Genomic DNA, 16,879 nt, shown 5'->3' with positions numbered 1-16,879 from the left:
TGGTCAGGGCTGAGAAAACCCACATGCCTGGAGACGCTTCCCTATGGGGACCCAATTATAGAGGGTCCGTGTGGGTCGGGGTTAAGGTCAAGATAAGGTGACGATGGGGTTTGGCCAATACAGCCTAAGGGTAAAGTCAGTGTGGGCTGGGTTCACAGACCATGTGAGGGACAGGAGCACAGCCGCATCACCAGTCAGCGTGGGGCCAGCTTCAGGGGCCAGTGTGCCACCCACTGGAGCACCACAACCCCAAGGGGCGGGACTCCAGGCCTGGCATCCCATCAGGACAACCTGTTTTCAGACCAGTCCAGGCGGCTCTCTGCTCCCCCAAATCCCAGACACTCAGAACCAGGGCCCTCCAGAGGCGAGAAGCCCTGGAGGTGTCAGCCCCCAAGGGGCATCCCCACTGCACGCACCCCACACCCAGAGCTGCCCCCGCAGGCCCTATGCACACAGACAGCCCAGCCCGGATTCCCGCGGAAAGGCCAGTGCACGTGACATTGAATGTGAACGTGGGATACGCTGTGCTGATGCTGCACCCTCCCAGCACCGCTGGAGTCTCCTCTGGATAATTATTTATTATTCATAGTCATCAGCATCTTCATTAATTATTCATATGATCCTTAATTATTATCCTTAACAATAAGAGCAGTAAATAGCAGAAAAGTCCTTGAGGTGCCTAAGGCCCAGGGCCGGGTGCCTCCGGGCAGTTAGACCAGCTACTGCCCCCGGGACAGTGGGGGGGGCCACAGACCCTCCAACCACGGCCCGGCCCTGCCCCTGCCCCCACACCGGGGCCCAGGGGACCACAGGAGAAGCTGGTCCCAAGGGCTGGGGGAGGCGCTGTGCCTTCCTGGTCCTCTCCCCTCCGCGGCCAGGGCCTCCTGGGCAGGGCCTCCACGGGGAGGGGCCCAGGCGGTGCGCTGAACCCTGGGTGAGCCACGTGTCCACACTGAGCAGCCCCACTAACTTCCCGGGTCTGAGCCGTGTCTGTGCAGGGGCTGGGAGGTGAGGGCCCCCAGCTGGCCCGGCAGGGAGAGGCGTCGAGCGGGGCCATCTTGGGGTAGCTCCTCGCACGCCATGAACTGGGAAACCTGCAAAGAAAACGGAGTGTGAGGAGCTCCCGTCGCGGCTCAGAGGTAACAAACCCAACTAGTATCCAGGAAGACGCAGGTTCGATCCCTGGCCCTGCTCAGTGGGTTAAGGATCTGGCGTTGCCGTGAGCTGTGGTGTAGGTCTCAGATGTGGCTCGGATGCACTGTTGCTGTGGCTGTGGTGTAGGCCGGCAGCTGCAGCTGATTCAACCCCTAACCTGGGCGCCTCCATATGCCGCAGATGCGGCCCTAAAAAAACCAAAGAGAAAAAAAAAAACGGAGTATGGGAAGCTCGGAGTGGAGGGGGGTCAGGTTCACAGGACAGAGAGGGTCTGGAGGCTCTGGGGACAGACAGAAAACGGCTGCAGGGGACAAGGAGAAGGGTCAAGGCAGGCAGAGCCGGTCTCCAACCACAAAAGGGAGGCCTGAGGCTGGCAGAGCAGAAACGCACTCCCTGTGGGCCAGAGCCAAACCCGACAGCTGGGGGCCCGGGAGCAGGTGCCCGAGGCTGGGAATAACCCGAGGCCAGAGCCGCTTCCCTCCCCAGGGTACACAGCAGCTGAATCCAAACCCAACCTGGAATAAGGAGCCCTGAGCTGGCACAGCTGGACAGAGAGAAATATGGTTCTGTCCTTCAATCTAGAAAGAACTCGGGGACCTAGAAACAGGCGGGCTGGCAGCCAGGCCTCGGAAGGCCAGGGAGAGCGCCAGGGCCGGCGGGAGGGGCTCTGTGGGTGCTGCCGAGTCTGCTGGGAGATCTCCGCGGGGGCGGCTGTGAAAGGAGACTGGCACATTCGCTGACGTGGGCCTGGTGTCTGCAAACAGGAGCAGGCAGCATATGGGAGGGGAGCAGATGCCAGGGGAAGGGGGAAGCAGATCCCCGCCACCTCCGGTCGCCAGAGGAGCCCCCTTCTTGGGGCCCAGTCCCAGCTGCCCTGTCAGGAGGCTGGGAACACACATGTCCACTCAGGAAGGGACAAAGGGCCACAGAGGCCCTTGTCCGGCAGAAGGGGAGTGATGCGGGCCGTAAGTGCTACCCTGGGGCTCAGCCAAAGCCTTCAGGACAACCCAGCAAAGTGCCGAGCGTGCGCGCTTTGGGTTGGCAGTAGAGCCAGACCCAGCGGGTGTCAGTCACAGCAGGGACCTGGGACCCTGTCGCAATGGCGCGCTGGCACATAGCACCCACCACCAGGCCTCGGGCTCAGCAGCCCCCTCACTCCCAGCCACGACACAGGCACCTGATCGGGCCATTCAGGTGACTCTGGGGGAGCGCATGCCACCCAGCCTGCCGGCCTCCCTGGCGCAGCTGTCTGGGGGCTCTGTTTCGGGGCTCCCCTGCCTTGCTCTGTGCTCACGGCTCCTGGATACAGCCTGGAGGAGGGCAGGAGGAGGGTGGGAGGAGGCTGGGGCCCAAGGCCAAGGGAAAAGGACAGCAAAGCAGGTCTGGGGTGGAAGCGGGGCAGAAGAGGCAGCGCCCCGGCTCGAGGAGCTTACCTGAGAAAGCGAGTCCAGGGTGAGGGTGGGGATGGGGCTGACGGGCAGCAGAGGGGACGTGGAGGCGGGGCCAGGCCCCGGGGTGGTCACAGCACTGTAGGCAGGGGGAACCAGTGTCATCTGCCTCTGCAGCAGCTGCAGGACGGTGGCCATGTCTGCACTCAGCCGGGTCTCCAGCCTGGGGCAAGAAGGAGGCGGGTGCCCTGGGTCTCAGGCAAGTGGAGACACCAGTGACTAGGACTTCGGGACCACCCTAGGGACAGCCAGCTGGTCAACCCCAGGCCCCCTCTTCATTCTAGGTGTGGCGGCCCCTGGCTCAGCTCTGAACACAAGGAGAGGATCAGGCTGCTGGACACACAGACAGGCCTAGACAGAGCAGACCCCACCTCCACCCTACAACACTGCTGGAAACCCGCAGCCCACACGCCCTACACCTACTGGCCCATCTCCCCAGACGTACGCAGCGAGGCCTCAGCTGGATCCCAGGGACCACCCTCACCTGTTGAGCTGCCTCTGGAGGGCATCCAGCCTGCTCTCCACGTCGCCCCGGGGCCGCCGGCCGGGGCTGGAAAGAGGGATGTTGAGGAGGCTGGGGGCGGGGGCAGGGGCAGGGCAGCGAGGCAGCTCCTGGTACTGGCGGCCCCGGCTGTCCCCCCAAAAGCTGAAGATGTTGGACACTCCTGAGAAGGCGCCTGGAGCCAAAGAGCTGGGTTGAGGCCGGGGCAGAGGCCACATCCCGTCCGCCCCGGGTGGCCCTCACCCTACCTGACAGTGGGTTACAAGTGTCGCTGCTCTTCTCCACGTCCTCGGTCAGGGGGTCCCCACCCGGCAGCTCTCCGGGGGGCCTGGGGCTGGAGAAGGGCACCAGGCGGAGGGGGCTGGAGCTGCGGCCTGGGCCCTCATCCTCACTGCTCTCGGGGCTGGAGGGGCCGCTGGACAGGCTCTCCCCCCACGGTCCCCCCTGCTGGCCCCGGCCACTCGGCCCTGCCCCCGCCCGGCTCGGCCCCAAGGCTGACACCTCCCCTGGCTGTTCCGGGTCTGTGGGAAACAGAGAACGGGCCTCAGAGTGGGCAGGAGGCACAGGAGGGGACAGGAGGGACAGGAGGGAGGGGAGGGGACCAGAGAAGGTCTGGAAGGTTTGCCCCATGTTTCTTCTGCTCCCTTCCCCCGCTTTCAAGAGGACCGAGGACTCCAAGGACGGGACCAGTGGTCTCTGCCCACTGGCTGCCCCAGCCCGGGCGGGGACACCGCTGGCGGGGCTCCCTGGCCCCAGGCGCCCCCCGTGCTGACCTCCTTGCCCCCCTCACCCCTGCGCGCAGCAAGACGCTGGGAGTTGAGGACCAAAGAAACCTGGGCAGGCCCTGCCCCGGGGGTGGAAGGGGGCTTCCTGGAAGAGGCCCTCCAGCGGGCCTGAAAGCGTGGACAGCGATCCGACATCTGGGTGAGGCGCGGGGCCCTGACGCTAGGGGCAGAAAGGCCTCCGGAGATGCCACATGGAGCAGAGCCGTCGACCCCACCTCCCCACCACCCCCGCCCACCTCTCACCTGGGCCCCGCCCTCGCCCCTCCCTTCCCCGCCCCTCCCCTCCCCCGCCTCACCCTTGTCCGTGCGCCTGCGGAAGGACAGCTTGCGCTTGCGTTGCCTGTTGAAGCCGCCCTCCAGCTCCGTGCTGCCGGGAGAGCCGGGGATCATGTTGGTCTGGAACCGAGAGTGGTGTCAGGGCCCTTCTGCGCCCTCCTGCCTTGCCGGGTCCACCCGGACTCTCTTATTAACAGAGAAGGTGGGGCTGGGCGTGCTCCCTCTGGGGCTGTGAGCTCTGCCCCAGGGCCAGGGCTGAGGCTGGGACTGTGGCATCCTGGTCTGCCCCAGATCCCATCTGACAGATGAGAGACAAGCCCAGAGAGAGGGTCGCCCAGGGAAGCGACAGGTGCATCCCGCCGCACTGCCCACTCACATCTCGCAGGTTGAAGGTGATCTCCAGGCTGGACCAGAAGTGGTCGGAGAACTCTGGGTACATGTCCAGCACCTCCAGCAGGTCGTCCCGGTGGATCTTGTGGAGGTCGCAGTAGGTGAGGGCCCGCACATCCCCGTTGGACTTCCCGGGCCGCGCGTACAGGTTCAGAGGCTCTCCAAAGATGTCGTTCTTCCCTGGAGGCCACCGAGAGGGGGGCTCAGCCCCTGGGTGACAACAGAGGCAGCAGGCGCCTGTCTTCGGGGCATTCTTACCTTGGTCACACCCAGCCAGGTCCCAGCCCCCAGGGCCAGGGAAGCACCAGCCAGCCCCGTCCTCCCCCCAGCTCCCAAAGGCAGGACGTGCAGTGCAGTGCCCTGGGGTACAGTGCGGGACCCTTGTGCCTCTCAGCTACTGGGCCAGCCGGCGGCAGATGCCCAGCTCGGCCCATGGCCCTGGCTTCCTTGGGTTCTAACTCCACTGGGAGCCCCCCTCAAAGCCCATGTCCCAGTCACCATCCTGACCAGTCACTGCACGCTCATAAACACTGTCCTTCAAGCTACAGATCACAACACAGTAGTGAATCGAGGACCAGCCTTTTGCTTACTGAAACAAAATAGGACGGCATAGCTTAGCACAAACCAGAATGTAGTAAGGAGACTGCTGTTTAGTGAAACTCCGGTTTCAGTTGTGTTTGGGAGTGTCTGTGGCATATGTGTGTGTGCCGAACTGAGAAATAAAAATCTAAAAAGGCCCACCGTGACACACCTGCCCTGGGCCAAAAGAAGGACAGGCAGAGGGCAGGCGGTCCCCAGGGCCCAGGCACACCTGCCCACCTGCCCACCTGCACAGGTAGGGCAGGAAGGAAGGGGTGAGGGATGGAGGCGGGCAGGACTCCCTGGGTTTTGGAGGGAAGGCCTGGTGGTATTGCCCGAGGCTGCGGGAACCACGTGGCCCTTAGTAAAATCAGCTGCATGACCTCCCTCCACTGCCCTCCTCAGAGCATCTGGATTTGGTCCTGTTTTAAGGAGCAAGAATGTCACTGTCCTCTTCTCTGAAGAGACCCCAGGGGGAAACAGGACCTGAGAACCCCCAGGGTTCAGCAGCCCAACCCCGTGCAGGGCTCCTCTCCACAGCCCCCTCGGAAGGCCTGAGCTCGGGTGAATTCAAGGAGCCCCAGGTCCCCGTGGGCATTCCCAGCTCCAGAGCCCCAACAGCCGTGTCCCTAGGGGGCTCGGATCTCTCCAGGCCGGGAAGGGCACTTCGGGCCCAGCTCCCGGTCCCTGCCGTACCCAGGATGGCCACGACGACGTCGCCCCGCAGGATCTCGATGGAGCCCCGGGAGATGAAGTAGAGGGCGGTGAGCAGGTCCCCGGCGTGCACCAGCGTGTCCCCCGGTGGCGCGTGCGTCGTCTTGAACTTCATGGCCAGGGCCCGCAGGCAGCCCTTGGTGGCCCCGCGGAAGGGCTTACAGTGCTGCAGCAGCGAGCGGTTCAGGTGCAGGCAGATGTCAGCCTGCAGGCACTCCGGGAAGCCCTTCAGCACCTGGGGGCGGGGGGCCGGCTCAGCACACCCTCTCCCGGGACCCCACTCGCACCCCCACCCGGAGATCCAGCAGGGATCTACCAGGGTGCCCACTCTAGCTCCCCCTCTTCTGGCTGGGCACCCCTGGGGACACCACCCCCCTGCTCTAACCTCCCAGTCCTTACATGCGTGAGGCCTGGAAACCGGCTCCTGCCTGGGGTTGTTGCAAAGCTTAAACACAACCACCTAGAGCCTGGTCTAGCACCTGCCCCCAAATGAGAGCTCTCCTGGGAAACAGGCTCCATGAGCAGCAGGAGGTGAGGGCCTCTCAGGGTCCTGCCCGGCACTAACTGGCACCACCTGCACGTGGAGCGTGACTCTGGCTGCCCCAAGGAGTTCCCGTCATCACCCTGCTCCCTCCAGTCCACCACCACCAGCCCACGGCCAAGCCCAGTGGCCTCACTGCATTCATGTCGATGCCGTTGGTGTAGGACCAGGCGTGCTGGAAATACTCCTCGAGGCGCTGGCGCAGCGGGTTGGGGATCTGGTGGAAGCGGATGAACTCCCGCACCCGGAGCATCTGCGTGTGGTAGCGGGCAGTGCCCGAGTACAGCCGCTGGATGATGGCCGACACGTTGCCGAAGATGCTGGCGTACATGAGGGCTGGGGGCGGGGTGGGTGGGGCCGTCAGCATCTGAGGGACCCCGCCCGCCCGTGCACCAGGTCAGTGACACACGCAGTCACGTCTCAGGGTAAGCACACACGCCAAGATGCACAAACGCGGAAGCCGGGGCACACGCGCCCCTCGGCTCCGCCTTGCGCCTCTACCTGCGTGTCCCGCCCCCAAATACCCCGTGATGGAGGCCCCCGGGGCCTCTGCGTCCCAGAGCCCCACTCGGGCCCCTCTAGCCCGCTCCCTCTCTTCGGACGAAGGCGCTTCCCAGACCCCGGGCCACGGGCTGGCCTCCTCGCCCGCCCCAGGGGCGCACTCACAGCCGATGAGCATGACACAGATGGAGAAGATCTTCTCGGAGTTGGTGTTGGGCGAGACATTGCCAAAGCCCACGCTGGTGAGGCTGCTGAAGGTGAAGTACAGGGCGGTGACGTACTTGTCCTTGATGGAGGGGCCGCCCAGGCCGCTGCTGTTGTAGGGCTTGCCGATCTGGTCGCCGAGGTTGTGCAGCCAGCCGATGTGGGAGTCCATGTTCGGCTGCTCCATGTTGCCGATGGCGTACCAGATGCAGGCCAGCCAGTGCGCGATGAGCGCGAAGGTGCACATGAGCAGGAAGAGCACGGCCGCCCCGTACTCCGAGTAGCGGTCCAGCTTCCTCGCCACGCGCACCAGCCGGAGCAGCCGTGCCGTCTTCAGCAGCCCGATCAGCTGTGGGGGGCGGGGGCGGGGGTTGGGGGGGAGGCGGCGATGTTCAGCGAGGGGGGCAAAGGAGGCGTGGGGGTGCTGCGGCTCTCCGGGGCGTAAGACCCTCGAAGACATCTCCCAGAACCTCCTCATCATAGAAGCACCTCCCACGCTGGGCCCAGCACAGAGCCCCATTAATCGCTCTGCGACAAAGGGCTCACGGTCCCCGTGGCGAGAGTGAGGAAACGGGGCCTCCGAGAGGGACCCCCACTCTCAGGGTCCTCGCCAGAGCGCCCACTAGCTTCAGAGCGCCCTCGTCTGAATTAGAAGACAGCGGCCACGCTGGACAGACGCCTTAGGGAAAGGCGAGGCCCTGCAACCAGCGAGGGGCTCATACGGATCAGGAAGCAGGCACGGGTCACCTGGGGCCTGGCCGTGCCCCTGCCGCCCTCCTTCTCGCGCCTTCCCCGCCGGCCCCGCCACCTCCCACCCGCTGCCCTCCCTTTGCCCCCGCCTCCTTGCCAGCCCACCTCCTCAGAGCCAGAGCCGAAGATGAGCAGGTCGAAGGGGATGGCGGCCACCATGTCGATGAGGAACCAGCCCTTGAAGTAGTGGACGGCGATGCGGCCGGGGTGGCTGACCACCTCCTCGTTGGCGTTGACGTAGGTGGTGCGGAAGTTGATGAGGATGTCCACGATGAACATGATGTCCACGATGAGGTCCACCACGGCCAGCGGCTGGCAGGCGTAGCCGCAGTCGGGCGCCTGGGAGCCCTCCTCCGTCTCCTTCAGCAGGAAGGCGGCCGAGTAGGGCGTGAAGACGGCCGTGTAGATGACCAGCAGCAGGATGAGCCAGTCCCACACGGCCTTGAAGGGGCTGTAGTGCAGGATGGTCCAGCGGTGGATGCGTGGCGCCTGCAGCTTGTACTCCGGCAGCACGTCGGCCCCCAGGGACAGGACCTGGGCGGGCAGGGAAGGTGGAGGTAAGAGCAGAGGCTGTCCAGCCGGGGACATGATGTCTGGGCAGGGGAGGCCAGGCCACGGGCCCTCCAGAGAAGAGGTCACGCAGAGTGAGGGGGGAGGCCCACCCCCAGCCAAGCGGCCAAGCCACTGAGCAGCCCTTGACCTGGGCACTATGGTTCCCCAGGTGGCACGGGACCTGGAGGGCTACCTGAGTGCAGGGACCGGGCAGTAGCCCGCCAGTACTGCCGGCACTGCCGACCCATGGCTGCGGGTATAACTCCCACTCTGCGATCCCACCCACCCCCCTAACCCCACCCAGACATCCCACCCACGCCACGGGCTCCATCCAGAAAATGCTCCAAGGATACAGCTCCCAGCCTGGGCAACGTAAATGGTGCTGGTCACTGCAGTTCCTGACCAGTCCCACTGCTGGTGGCCCAGAGACGAAGGGCCTAAATGTCCCTTCATGCCACTGGCCCAAGGATACCAGCCACCCAGACTCAGGCCCCTTGGCATCCAGGGGAGAGAGACCAAAACACCCGCTCCCCCCTCGGTACTCGCCCTGGCCCGGGGCAGCCGTTCAGCAGTGACCACCCAGCCGTTCACAGGCTGACCTTGCGTCCTGTTCCCCCTCCCCATCCCTTGGGCAGAGGCAGGCTCACCATCCAGACCAGGTGGCAGCAGCCAAACCCCTCTCTCCCCTCAAGCCGAACCACGAAGAGCTGAGGCCAGCTTTCCCTCACTATGGTGGGAGCCTCATCTGCCCCCCTGCGGCCTCCACCTGTCCCCCCTTCCCCCCAGAATCCCCCAAACGCTCCCAGCCTGGCCGGTACTAGGGCCAGAGCTCACATCCTCAGGCCTCCGTGCTGGGAGGGCCATGGTGGGTGGAGCCTCAGAAACTCCTGTTCACATTCAAGCTGGGGATCCCTTGGAATCGCCCTCGCCAGATGGACTGTCTGGAGGACATCTCCCTAGAAGTAACTGGAAGCTGAGAGGGCCCTAATTAGGGGTGTGTCCACCCCACCAGGTGTGCACACGCACGTGTGTGCACACACACACACACACACGTGGGACAAGCCAGGGAAGTCAGACCTGGAGCCGCACACCTCATCTTACAGGGAGCCGGGCTCAGCTCTGCCACCCCCGTGCCACCGTCGGCCTGTGTGGGACCTCCCGTGACCTACGTCTCACAGAACAGGAAAGCTCATTTAAGCCAAACCCTGGGTCCTCCCCTGTGGCTGGGAAGGATGCCCCCCACCTGAACCCCAGCTTCAAGGAGCCCGAGAGCCAAGGCAGAGAGAGTTCAGGTGCCCGGTGATGGTGGCAGGGGTGGGATTCTTGGACTCAGCCCTGCACCACCACCAGCTCCCCCTCCACCTCCTCCCTGAGTCCCTGGCTCTCTGACAGAAGCCCCTGCTGGTAGAGAGGTGGCTCCCAGAAGGTGTCTACAGAGTCATAAGCCTGGGCCACCAGCACCTCAGGCTGCCCAGAGGAGGTGAGCCAGGTGCCTGGCCCAGCCTGTCTTCCCCACTCACCCAGTGGCCTCTGACTCCCAGCCTCCTCAGGCTCCAGCCCCAACCCCGGACCCCAGAGGCAGCCCACGCCTCCCTGGCCTGGCCCACTCCCAACACCCAGTGCTGGAGGGGCGGAGCCACAGTGCCTCCGTGCCAGGCCCGCTGCCACCCGCCCGCCGCTGGGGGAGGTGGGGTGGAGGCAGAGGCAGCTCCCCTCCTCCCCGGTCTCCCTGCCATCCTCTCCGGGCACCCATTTCACTCCTGTCCTCCTTCTCTACCTTTCGCATTTCAAGCTGGAAGACTGGGCCGTGGGAGCCCAAGGAGAGGGGAGGCCCTGGTAAGAAAAACCCTGTCCACCAAGGCCCAGCGGGCCTGAAGAGCAAGCTGGAGCCAAGGGTGGGATGAGCGGGACCAGAGCCCCCTTGGCACCCCAAACCATCCTGCATCTCAGAAGCCCCAGCCCCGGAGGAAGGGGGAGGGGCTGGGGGGTCACCTACCTCCTGGGCTACCAGGCTGGAGATGCGCACGGCCCGCCTCACCCGGCCTTTCCGGGCCCTGGGCTGCAGAGCCCCTGTCCTGCTCGCCTTGCCCACTGGGGCCGCCATGGAGGACTTGGCTCCCCCCAGCCTGCCTGCCCTGGGGCCCGAGGAGGGCCCAGCCAGCGCCTCACCTGCACCCCAACAGCAGTTCCAGCCCAGTCTGCGCCCCAGAGACGGGCGGCCTGGCTCCCAGGGCAGCCTCTGGCAGGAAGCCCGGGTCGCTGGGGCTGGGCCTCAGGGCTGGGGTCACCCTGGCAGTGAGCGTGGACAGCAGCCCGCCTGGCTCGGGCTGCCCATGGTCCCCTGGTGCGGGCCCCGCTGCCCGGGTGCTGCGCTCTGCCCGCTGCCAGCCCAGCAGCGGCGCCGCGGTCGGAACCTCGGCTCCTCCGGGCGGCCCCTCCTCCTCCCAGGTCCCCACCCCCACCCCGCCACACTGGGCTCCCCCGCCCGGCCCGGCCCAGCCCGGCCCGAGGCCCCCTCCCCCGCGGCCGGCTCTGGGCTCCTGCAGCAGCCGCTCCCGCAGCCCGCGCCCCTCCCCCTCCCCCGGGCGGCCCGGGCCTGTCACCGCAGATTAATGGTCTCCCCGACACCCCCGCCCCGCCGGTCCAGTGCCCAGCCAGCCAGAGTCAGACAGATACCCAGAGATGGAGAGGCCTCCCGGTGACCAAAAAGCCAGGAACACACGCGCACGCTGACACACACCGACCCAAAAGCACAGACCGCAACACGACAGCACAAACCGTGGGCACAAGAGCAGGGCAGACGCCCGGCGGGGGGGGGGGGGGGGGGGAAGGGCCCTCCAGGTGGAAACATGAGAGGCGGGGGCGGGAGAGGGTGAGGAGGAGGCTTCCAGATATGGGGCCTAGGGTGTGGAGGAACGTTCTGGAGTCAAGGCCAAGGGGCTGGAGACCTGGCAGGAACCCAGACAACCAGAGGCAGCAGCGGGAGCAGAGCCAGGAGGAGGGACGAGGAGGAGCAGACGGATGGCTCCCTCGCTCGGGCCAACTCTGTGGATGGGGCAGGAGGAGGCAACGGGGACAGAGGCGAGGCAGGTGTGGGGCAGGAGCCCCCCACCCCCAACACCCGGGTGTCCCTGGCTTCTCACCCTTAACCCTACCCCCACCCCCAAGGCCACGACAGGAAGGAGCTGGGATGGACCGGACAGTGCGGGCAGTGCAGACAATCCTGCTGCCAAGAGGGGGCAGAAGACCAGGCTGGCCTGGCCGCCAGGCAGTGGTGGGCACTGCCCCCCAAGGCTGGCAACCCTCTCCAGGGGTTCCTTCCCTCTGAATCTGTGCACCCGCACCATACCCTCCCCTCCCCACGTGCGAAGGCAACTCTCCTCTCCTGTGGAGACAGAGGCAACTCTAGGCCATCTTGGCCCTGGCCCTGGGTCCCCACCCTCTGCCTGGCTCATCACAGGGGCCTCGAAGAACCAGGACCGACCCCTGACCTTGGCCCCTGTGGCCACTTCTAATTTAAAGCCTCCTGTTGGACTGCCCCCCGCAACTGTCCTCACCACACCCTGCCAAGAGACCCTGCTGTGCCCCTTGGCTGCCTCCTCCCACCCACCCCGCCCCTCCCAGAAGTCCAGCCTCACCCACCCTGCCCTCCCTGAGCCTCATCAACCTGGCCTCTGTATCTGCCTCCTCCCCTCCATCTGATCTTCTCTGGGACCTCTCAGACTGTTCTCTCATCTCAGCTCTGAAACTCCTCCCCCAGGCCAGCCAGCACGCCTGCCACCTCCGGGAAGCCCTCACTGACGGCACCCCTCCACTGGGACTTCTGACCGCAGGCCACTCCCATCCCCTTCCAAGTTCCTCCCAGGTAAGCAGAGAGCCAGGGAGCTGGGCGCCTACCTGGGTGACCTTCTCAGTGACGTTATGGGTCCGCTCCTTTATCTTGGGGGCTATGATCTCCCGGTCACTGGTGGGCGAAGCCAGGAAGGGGTCGCCCTTGAGGTCCACAAAGTTGAGGGTGATTTGGGGAATCTTGCTAATGGTGCGGTAGCGCACGAGATCCGAATCTGATGTGGAGTTAAGCAGGCCACTGCGCAGGGGGTGCATGGCCCCTGGGGTGGAGGGGAAGAGAGATCAGGGAGGCAGGGGGTGGGGGCGGGTGGAGGAGCGGGGCTGTCAGGTCCCGGATGTAGAGCTAAGGCGGAGACAGGCCTTGCGTGAATGGACCATGGGGTTGAGCCAGTCAAGGAGGGCGGCTCCGGAGACAGGGGCAGAGTCACTGAGACACCAGGGAGGCTAGACCCCTCCCACTTTAAAGAAGCACAGAGTGACACACCGCTGTGATGCAACTTTGAGCTAAGGACGTTGGAGAGCCGCCATAAGGGTCTGTTCTAGGGTACTGGCAGCGGGCCAGAGGCCCAGGTGGTGGCAGGGACCCAGACTCCCTGCGGGCCTCCTTGCTCCAGGAGGGCCTGGGAGAGCCAGCTCCACGGACCACCACCGGCTCTGAGAGTGGAAGAACGCCATGGGATGAAGGCAGGTTTAATGGAGTAAAAGGCCACTTAATGGGATTAAATAAACGCTTAATGGGATTTCCATCTCCCAGGCCCACAGGACCGGCCGGAGAGGGAGGAAGCTGAGGTCCTGGAAGAGGCAGGCCTGCGAGAGGGGACTCGGGCCGGCCGGGCAGTCCTGGCAGGGGTGGGGCCGACCCTCACCGGTGCTGGCGTGGCGCGGTGGAGGGGGCAGCGCCCCAGCGCGCATGGCCTCGATGTCATCCGCCGACGAGGCGCGGCGCACGCTGGCGCAGCTCTCTCGGGAGCGCGTCCGAGCCAGGCTGCAGCTGGAGCCGGAGCCGTCGGGGTTGAGGCTGTGCGCCCGGGGCGACGGGTGCGGCCCGGGAGCGCAGGCGGGCGGTGAGCCGGAGCCCACGAGCGCGCGCCGCTCCTCCGCCGGCCCGATCCCGGCCACGTGGTTGTCCATGGCTGTCACCTCGTCCAGGGCCAGCGACTCACTGCTAGGCGCCGCGGGCGTCAGGTCCACGTCCACCACCACGGCCCCCGGGGCGCCTGCACTGCCCGCGCCACCCGGCCGCACCGGCGTCTCCCGGGCGGTCAAGGCCAGCAGCGCAGGCAGCTTCAAGCGGAAGGTCTTGGCGCGGCCTGCGGGGAGAGGGGAGACGCGGGGTCGCCAGCAACCCCGGAGAGGGCAAGGCTTAGGGGCAGTAGCCCCAGTCACCAAGAGGAGGAGGGAGGGAAAGCCAGAGAAAGTCCCCATAGATAGCCGGCAGCAGCCCTCCCGCCCTACTCCTACGCCCAGAACTCGTCTCCAACAAAGTCTTATCTAAAGTCTTATGACTCTGACAATAATAAACCGCCATTTCTTGAGCCTCATCACCAGCGAGCTCGGCAGAAACCATCTGGGACTCTCACAACTGCACGTGTGGGCATAGTTATCTCCATCTGAGACTTAAGGAAACGTCTGGGAGTTCCCGCCGTGGCTCAGTGGTTACTGAATCTGACTAGGAACCATGAGGTTTCGGGTTTGATCCCTGGCCTTGCTCAGTGGGTTAACGATCCAGCATTGCCGTGAGCTGTGGTGTAGGTGGCAGACGCGGCTCAGATCCCACGTTGCTGTGGCTCTGGCGTCGGCCGGCGGCTACAGCTCCGATTGGAACCCCTAGCCTGGGAAGCTCCACATGTCGTTGGAGCGGCTCAAGAAAAGGCAAAAAGACCCAAAAAAAAAAAAAAAAAAAAAAAGGAAACGTCTGCATCCCTGGGTTCTGTGATTTGCTGGAGGTCACACAGTAAATGCCAGGAAATCTGGATGGAGGAGGGATGCCTCGGGTTCCCGCAGTACCCTGCCCCACCGCCGCCTCACAGATGGCGCCCGTGGAACTGGTAGGGCCAGCGGGATGTGGGGGGTTATTTATTTATTTACTTACTTCTGAAGCATGCAGAAGTTCAAGGGCCAGAGATCGAACCCACGCCACAGCAGCGCCTCCAGCCCCAGCAGTGACAATGCCAGATCCTTAACCCACTGAGCCACCAGGGAACTCCCAGGGCCAGCGTTATTAATTTTATTTTAGTGACTTTTGTTTTTCCATTATAGCTGGTTTACAGTGTTCTGTCAGTTTTCTGTACATGTATACATTCTAATGCTGTCATCTTCGAGCTTGAGACACCAAGAAGGGGTTTCTTTTGCTTTGATTCTGAGAGAACATTTACAATTAAATCCAAAAAGGCCATGGCGGGGGAGGAGGAGGTCTCTGCCTTTGAGTCTCGGGAGGATGAGGGGAGGCCTCCTGGCTCCAGCCACAGGGAACAATCCCCTCCCATCCTCTTCTCAATCAGCCACGGCCACAGCGGGGAGCTGCCAGTCCAGGATCGAGGACCAGAGGCAGAAACTTCACAGGGTTGAGTCCATGCGCAAGACACAGCTTTCTCATGAGCAGTGGGAGCCGCTCAGAAGTGGCCGGGGCCATCTGGGAAGGGCGCCTTCCCCATCCCTGGGGCTGGAGAGGCCCACTCCCAGGGGAATGCTGTGGCGGGAACCCAAGCAGCTGAAGCTACGAAACCCGTCGCGATCCTGCCCCCAAAGACCTGTGGATCCCGGCTCGAGCAGTCACCCCGCCCCACCTGTCCATCCTGAGCCAGAGGGCACCAGCTGTCTCCTCCGTGTCCTTTCCCCCATCTTTGCATCCCTTCCTACAGAGCATCGGCCTCGGGTAGCCTCAGGGCCCCAGGGAAGGGAAACCACGTATCCCTGCACCAGCTGGAGGCGCAGCTGCACTCACCTGGGGCCAGCCAGCTGGTGGGAGGGGCGCGGTGGTTGGTGTCACGGGCGGGGGACCCCACCATGTCCTTCTCCATCACCACCTCAAAGTTGAGGATGAACATGATGACAGCCCCATCTTCATTCTTCACGGGCACCACGTCCACCAGGCACAGGAAGCAGCTCCCTGTAGAGCAGAGACACGGGCCACCGTGATACCAGGCGGGATGGACCCCCGAACCTGAAGCGGCCTGTCCCCTTCTGCCCCTCCCCCAGGGCTCCTACACAAGGTCCCCCCCCAACACACACTTCTCGCCCAGTCCCGCCTCCTGCCGTGCACCTGCCAGCTTCTTCCCCAGTCAGCTGCCCCAGCTTTCCGCTCTCGAAGCTCTCCCCTGGCTCTGCTGGCCTTGTGTCTCCAGCCCTCTCTCCCCCCGCCACCCCCACCCCCGTGCATTTTCTCCTCCCACCGGCTTCTGCTCCTTTCTTCCTGCATTGTCTCATTTTTTCCCCCATCTTCTCACTGTATCTTTGTTTTTTCTCATGCAAGGCAGTGCAGCCTGGTGGTTAAGCCCACAGACTTTAGGCCCAGAAGCTCGGGGTTCAAATCCCAGCTCTGCTGCCCAGTCATTTCTGCGACTTTTTTCTTCTTCTTTTTTAATGGCCGCACCTGTAGCATGTGAAAGCTCCCTGGCCAGGGACTGAATCCAAGCCACAGCTCATAGCTGTGACATACACCACCGCTGCAGCAACACTGGATCCTTTAACCTACTGCACTAGGCTAGGGATCGAACCTGCACCTCTCAGCAACCCAAGCCACTGCAGTCAGATTCTTAACCCACTGCACCACAGCAGGAACTCGCTCATTTCTCTGATTTTTTTTTTCTTTTTTTTTTTTTTTTTTTTTTTTTTGCTTTTTAGGGCCACACCCGTGACATATGGAGGTTCCCAGACTAGGGGTCGAACGGGAGCCGGCCCCCTACGCCACAGCCACAGCAACGACAGATCCAAGCCATGTCTGCAACCTACACCACAGCTCATAGCAACACCAGATCCTTAACCCACTGAGTGAGGCCAGGGATCGAACCCGCAACTTCATGGTTCCTAGTTGGATTCATTTCCACTGTGCCACCACAGGAACTCCCCATTTTTCTGAAATTTTAACCTGCCTGTGCCTCATTTTCCTCATCTACAAAATGGGAATGATAATGATTCTTTCCTCGTGAGTTAAATATTAAATAAGTCAACATGTGCCAGCTGCCTAGGGCAACGCCTGGCGTGCACTGAACGCTGTAGACAGGTTAGCGGTTACCGTCTCTGTTTCTGTCGTTGCTGTCTCTACACTGGTACCCAGCTGGTGGTCATCCATGACAAGTTCAGAAATTGAGAGCAAGTGTTTCAAAACCTTTACAGCAAGTTACTATTGCCACAATATCCAGGCGTGTGACTGTTTGTTTTGGCTTTTTAGGGCCACAGGTGTGGCATATGGAAGTTCCGAGGCTAGGGGTTGAATCAGAGATGCAGCTGCTAGCCTACACCACAGCCACAGCAACACGGGATGCAAGCGGCATCTGCGACCCACACCACAGCTCACAGCAACGCCAGATCCTTAACCCACTGAGCGAGGCCAGGGATCGAACCCACATCTTCAGGGATGCTAGTTGGGTTCGTTACTGCTGAGCCATGACAGGAATTGCCAAGCACGTGACTT

General features: G+C 63.5%; 1 protein-coding gene across 8 annotated transcripts in view; it reads right to left on the bottom strand.

Annotated features, from left to right (window-relative positions):
• Positions 1-558: 558 nt before the first annotated feature.
• KCNH2 (potassium voltage-gated channel subfamily H member 2) overlaps positions 559-16,879 on the bottom strand; it is a 35,590-nt gene continuing 19,269 nt past the window's right edge. For 3 of the 8 annotated variants that reach the window (XM_021078760.2, XM_021078762.2, XM_021078759.2), the window contains 13 exons: positions 15,191-15,355; positions 13,113-13,556; positions 12,295-12,506; positions 7,951-8,379; positions 7,057-7,444; positions 6,527-6,726; positions 5,832-6,084; positions 4,543-4,766; positions 4,187-4,286; positions 3,354-3,626; positions 3,088-3,280; positions 2,589-2,766; positions 561-1,094 (listed from right to left, as the gene is read on the bottom strand). In XM_021078760.2, coding sequence (XP_020934419.1) covers positions 966-1,094; positions 2,589-2,766; positions 3,088-3,280; positions 3,354-3,626; positions 4,187-4,286; positions 4,543-4,766; positions 5,832-6,084; positions 6,527-6,726; positions 7,057-7,444; positions 7,951-8,379; positions 12,295-12,506; positions 13,113-13,556; positions 15,191-15,355 — 3,188 coding nt within the window. In that variant the 3' untranslated portion in view covers positions 561-965. Of the gene's footprint in view, positions 1,095-2,588; positions 2,767-3,087; positions 3,281-3,353; positions 3,627-4,186; positions 4,287-4,542; positions 4,767-5,831; positions 6,085-6,526; positions 6,727-7,056; positions 7,445-7,950; positions 8,380-10,393; positions 10,842-12,294; positions 12,507-13,112; positions 13,557-15,190; positions 15,356-16,879 lie in introns of those variants that run through there. The other 5 variants (NM_001444833.1, XR_014833156.1, XM_085004794.1 and 2 more) reach the window with 5 other exon arrangements.

The sequence above is a fragment of the Sus scrofa genome, chromosome 18 (genome assembly GCF_054392235.1).
Source record: "Sus scrofa isolate SSC_HxYL_T2T_F1_AM1 chromosome 18, Sscrofa_HxYL_maternal_Yorkshire_Landrace_v2.0, whole genome shotgun sequence".
Classification (NCBI taxonomy): domain Eukaryota; kingdom Metazoa; phylum Chordata; class Mammalia; order Artiodactyla; family Suidae; genus Sus; species Sus scrofa.
This window is presented reverse-complemented; position numbering and strand designations above follow the sequence as displayed.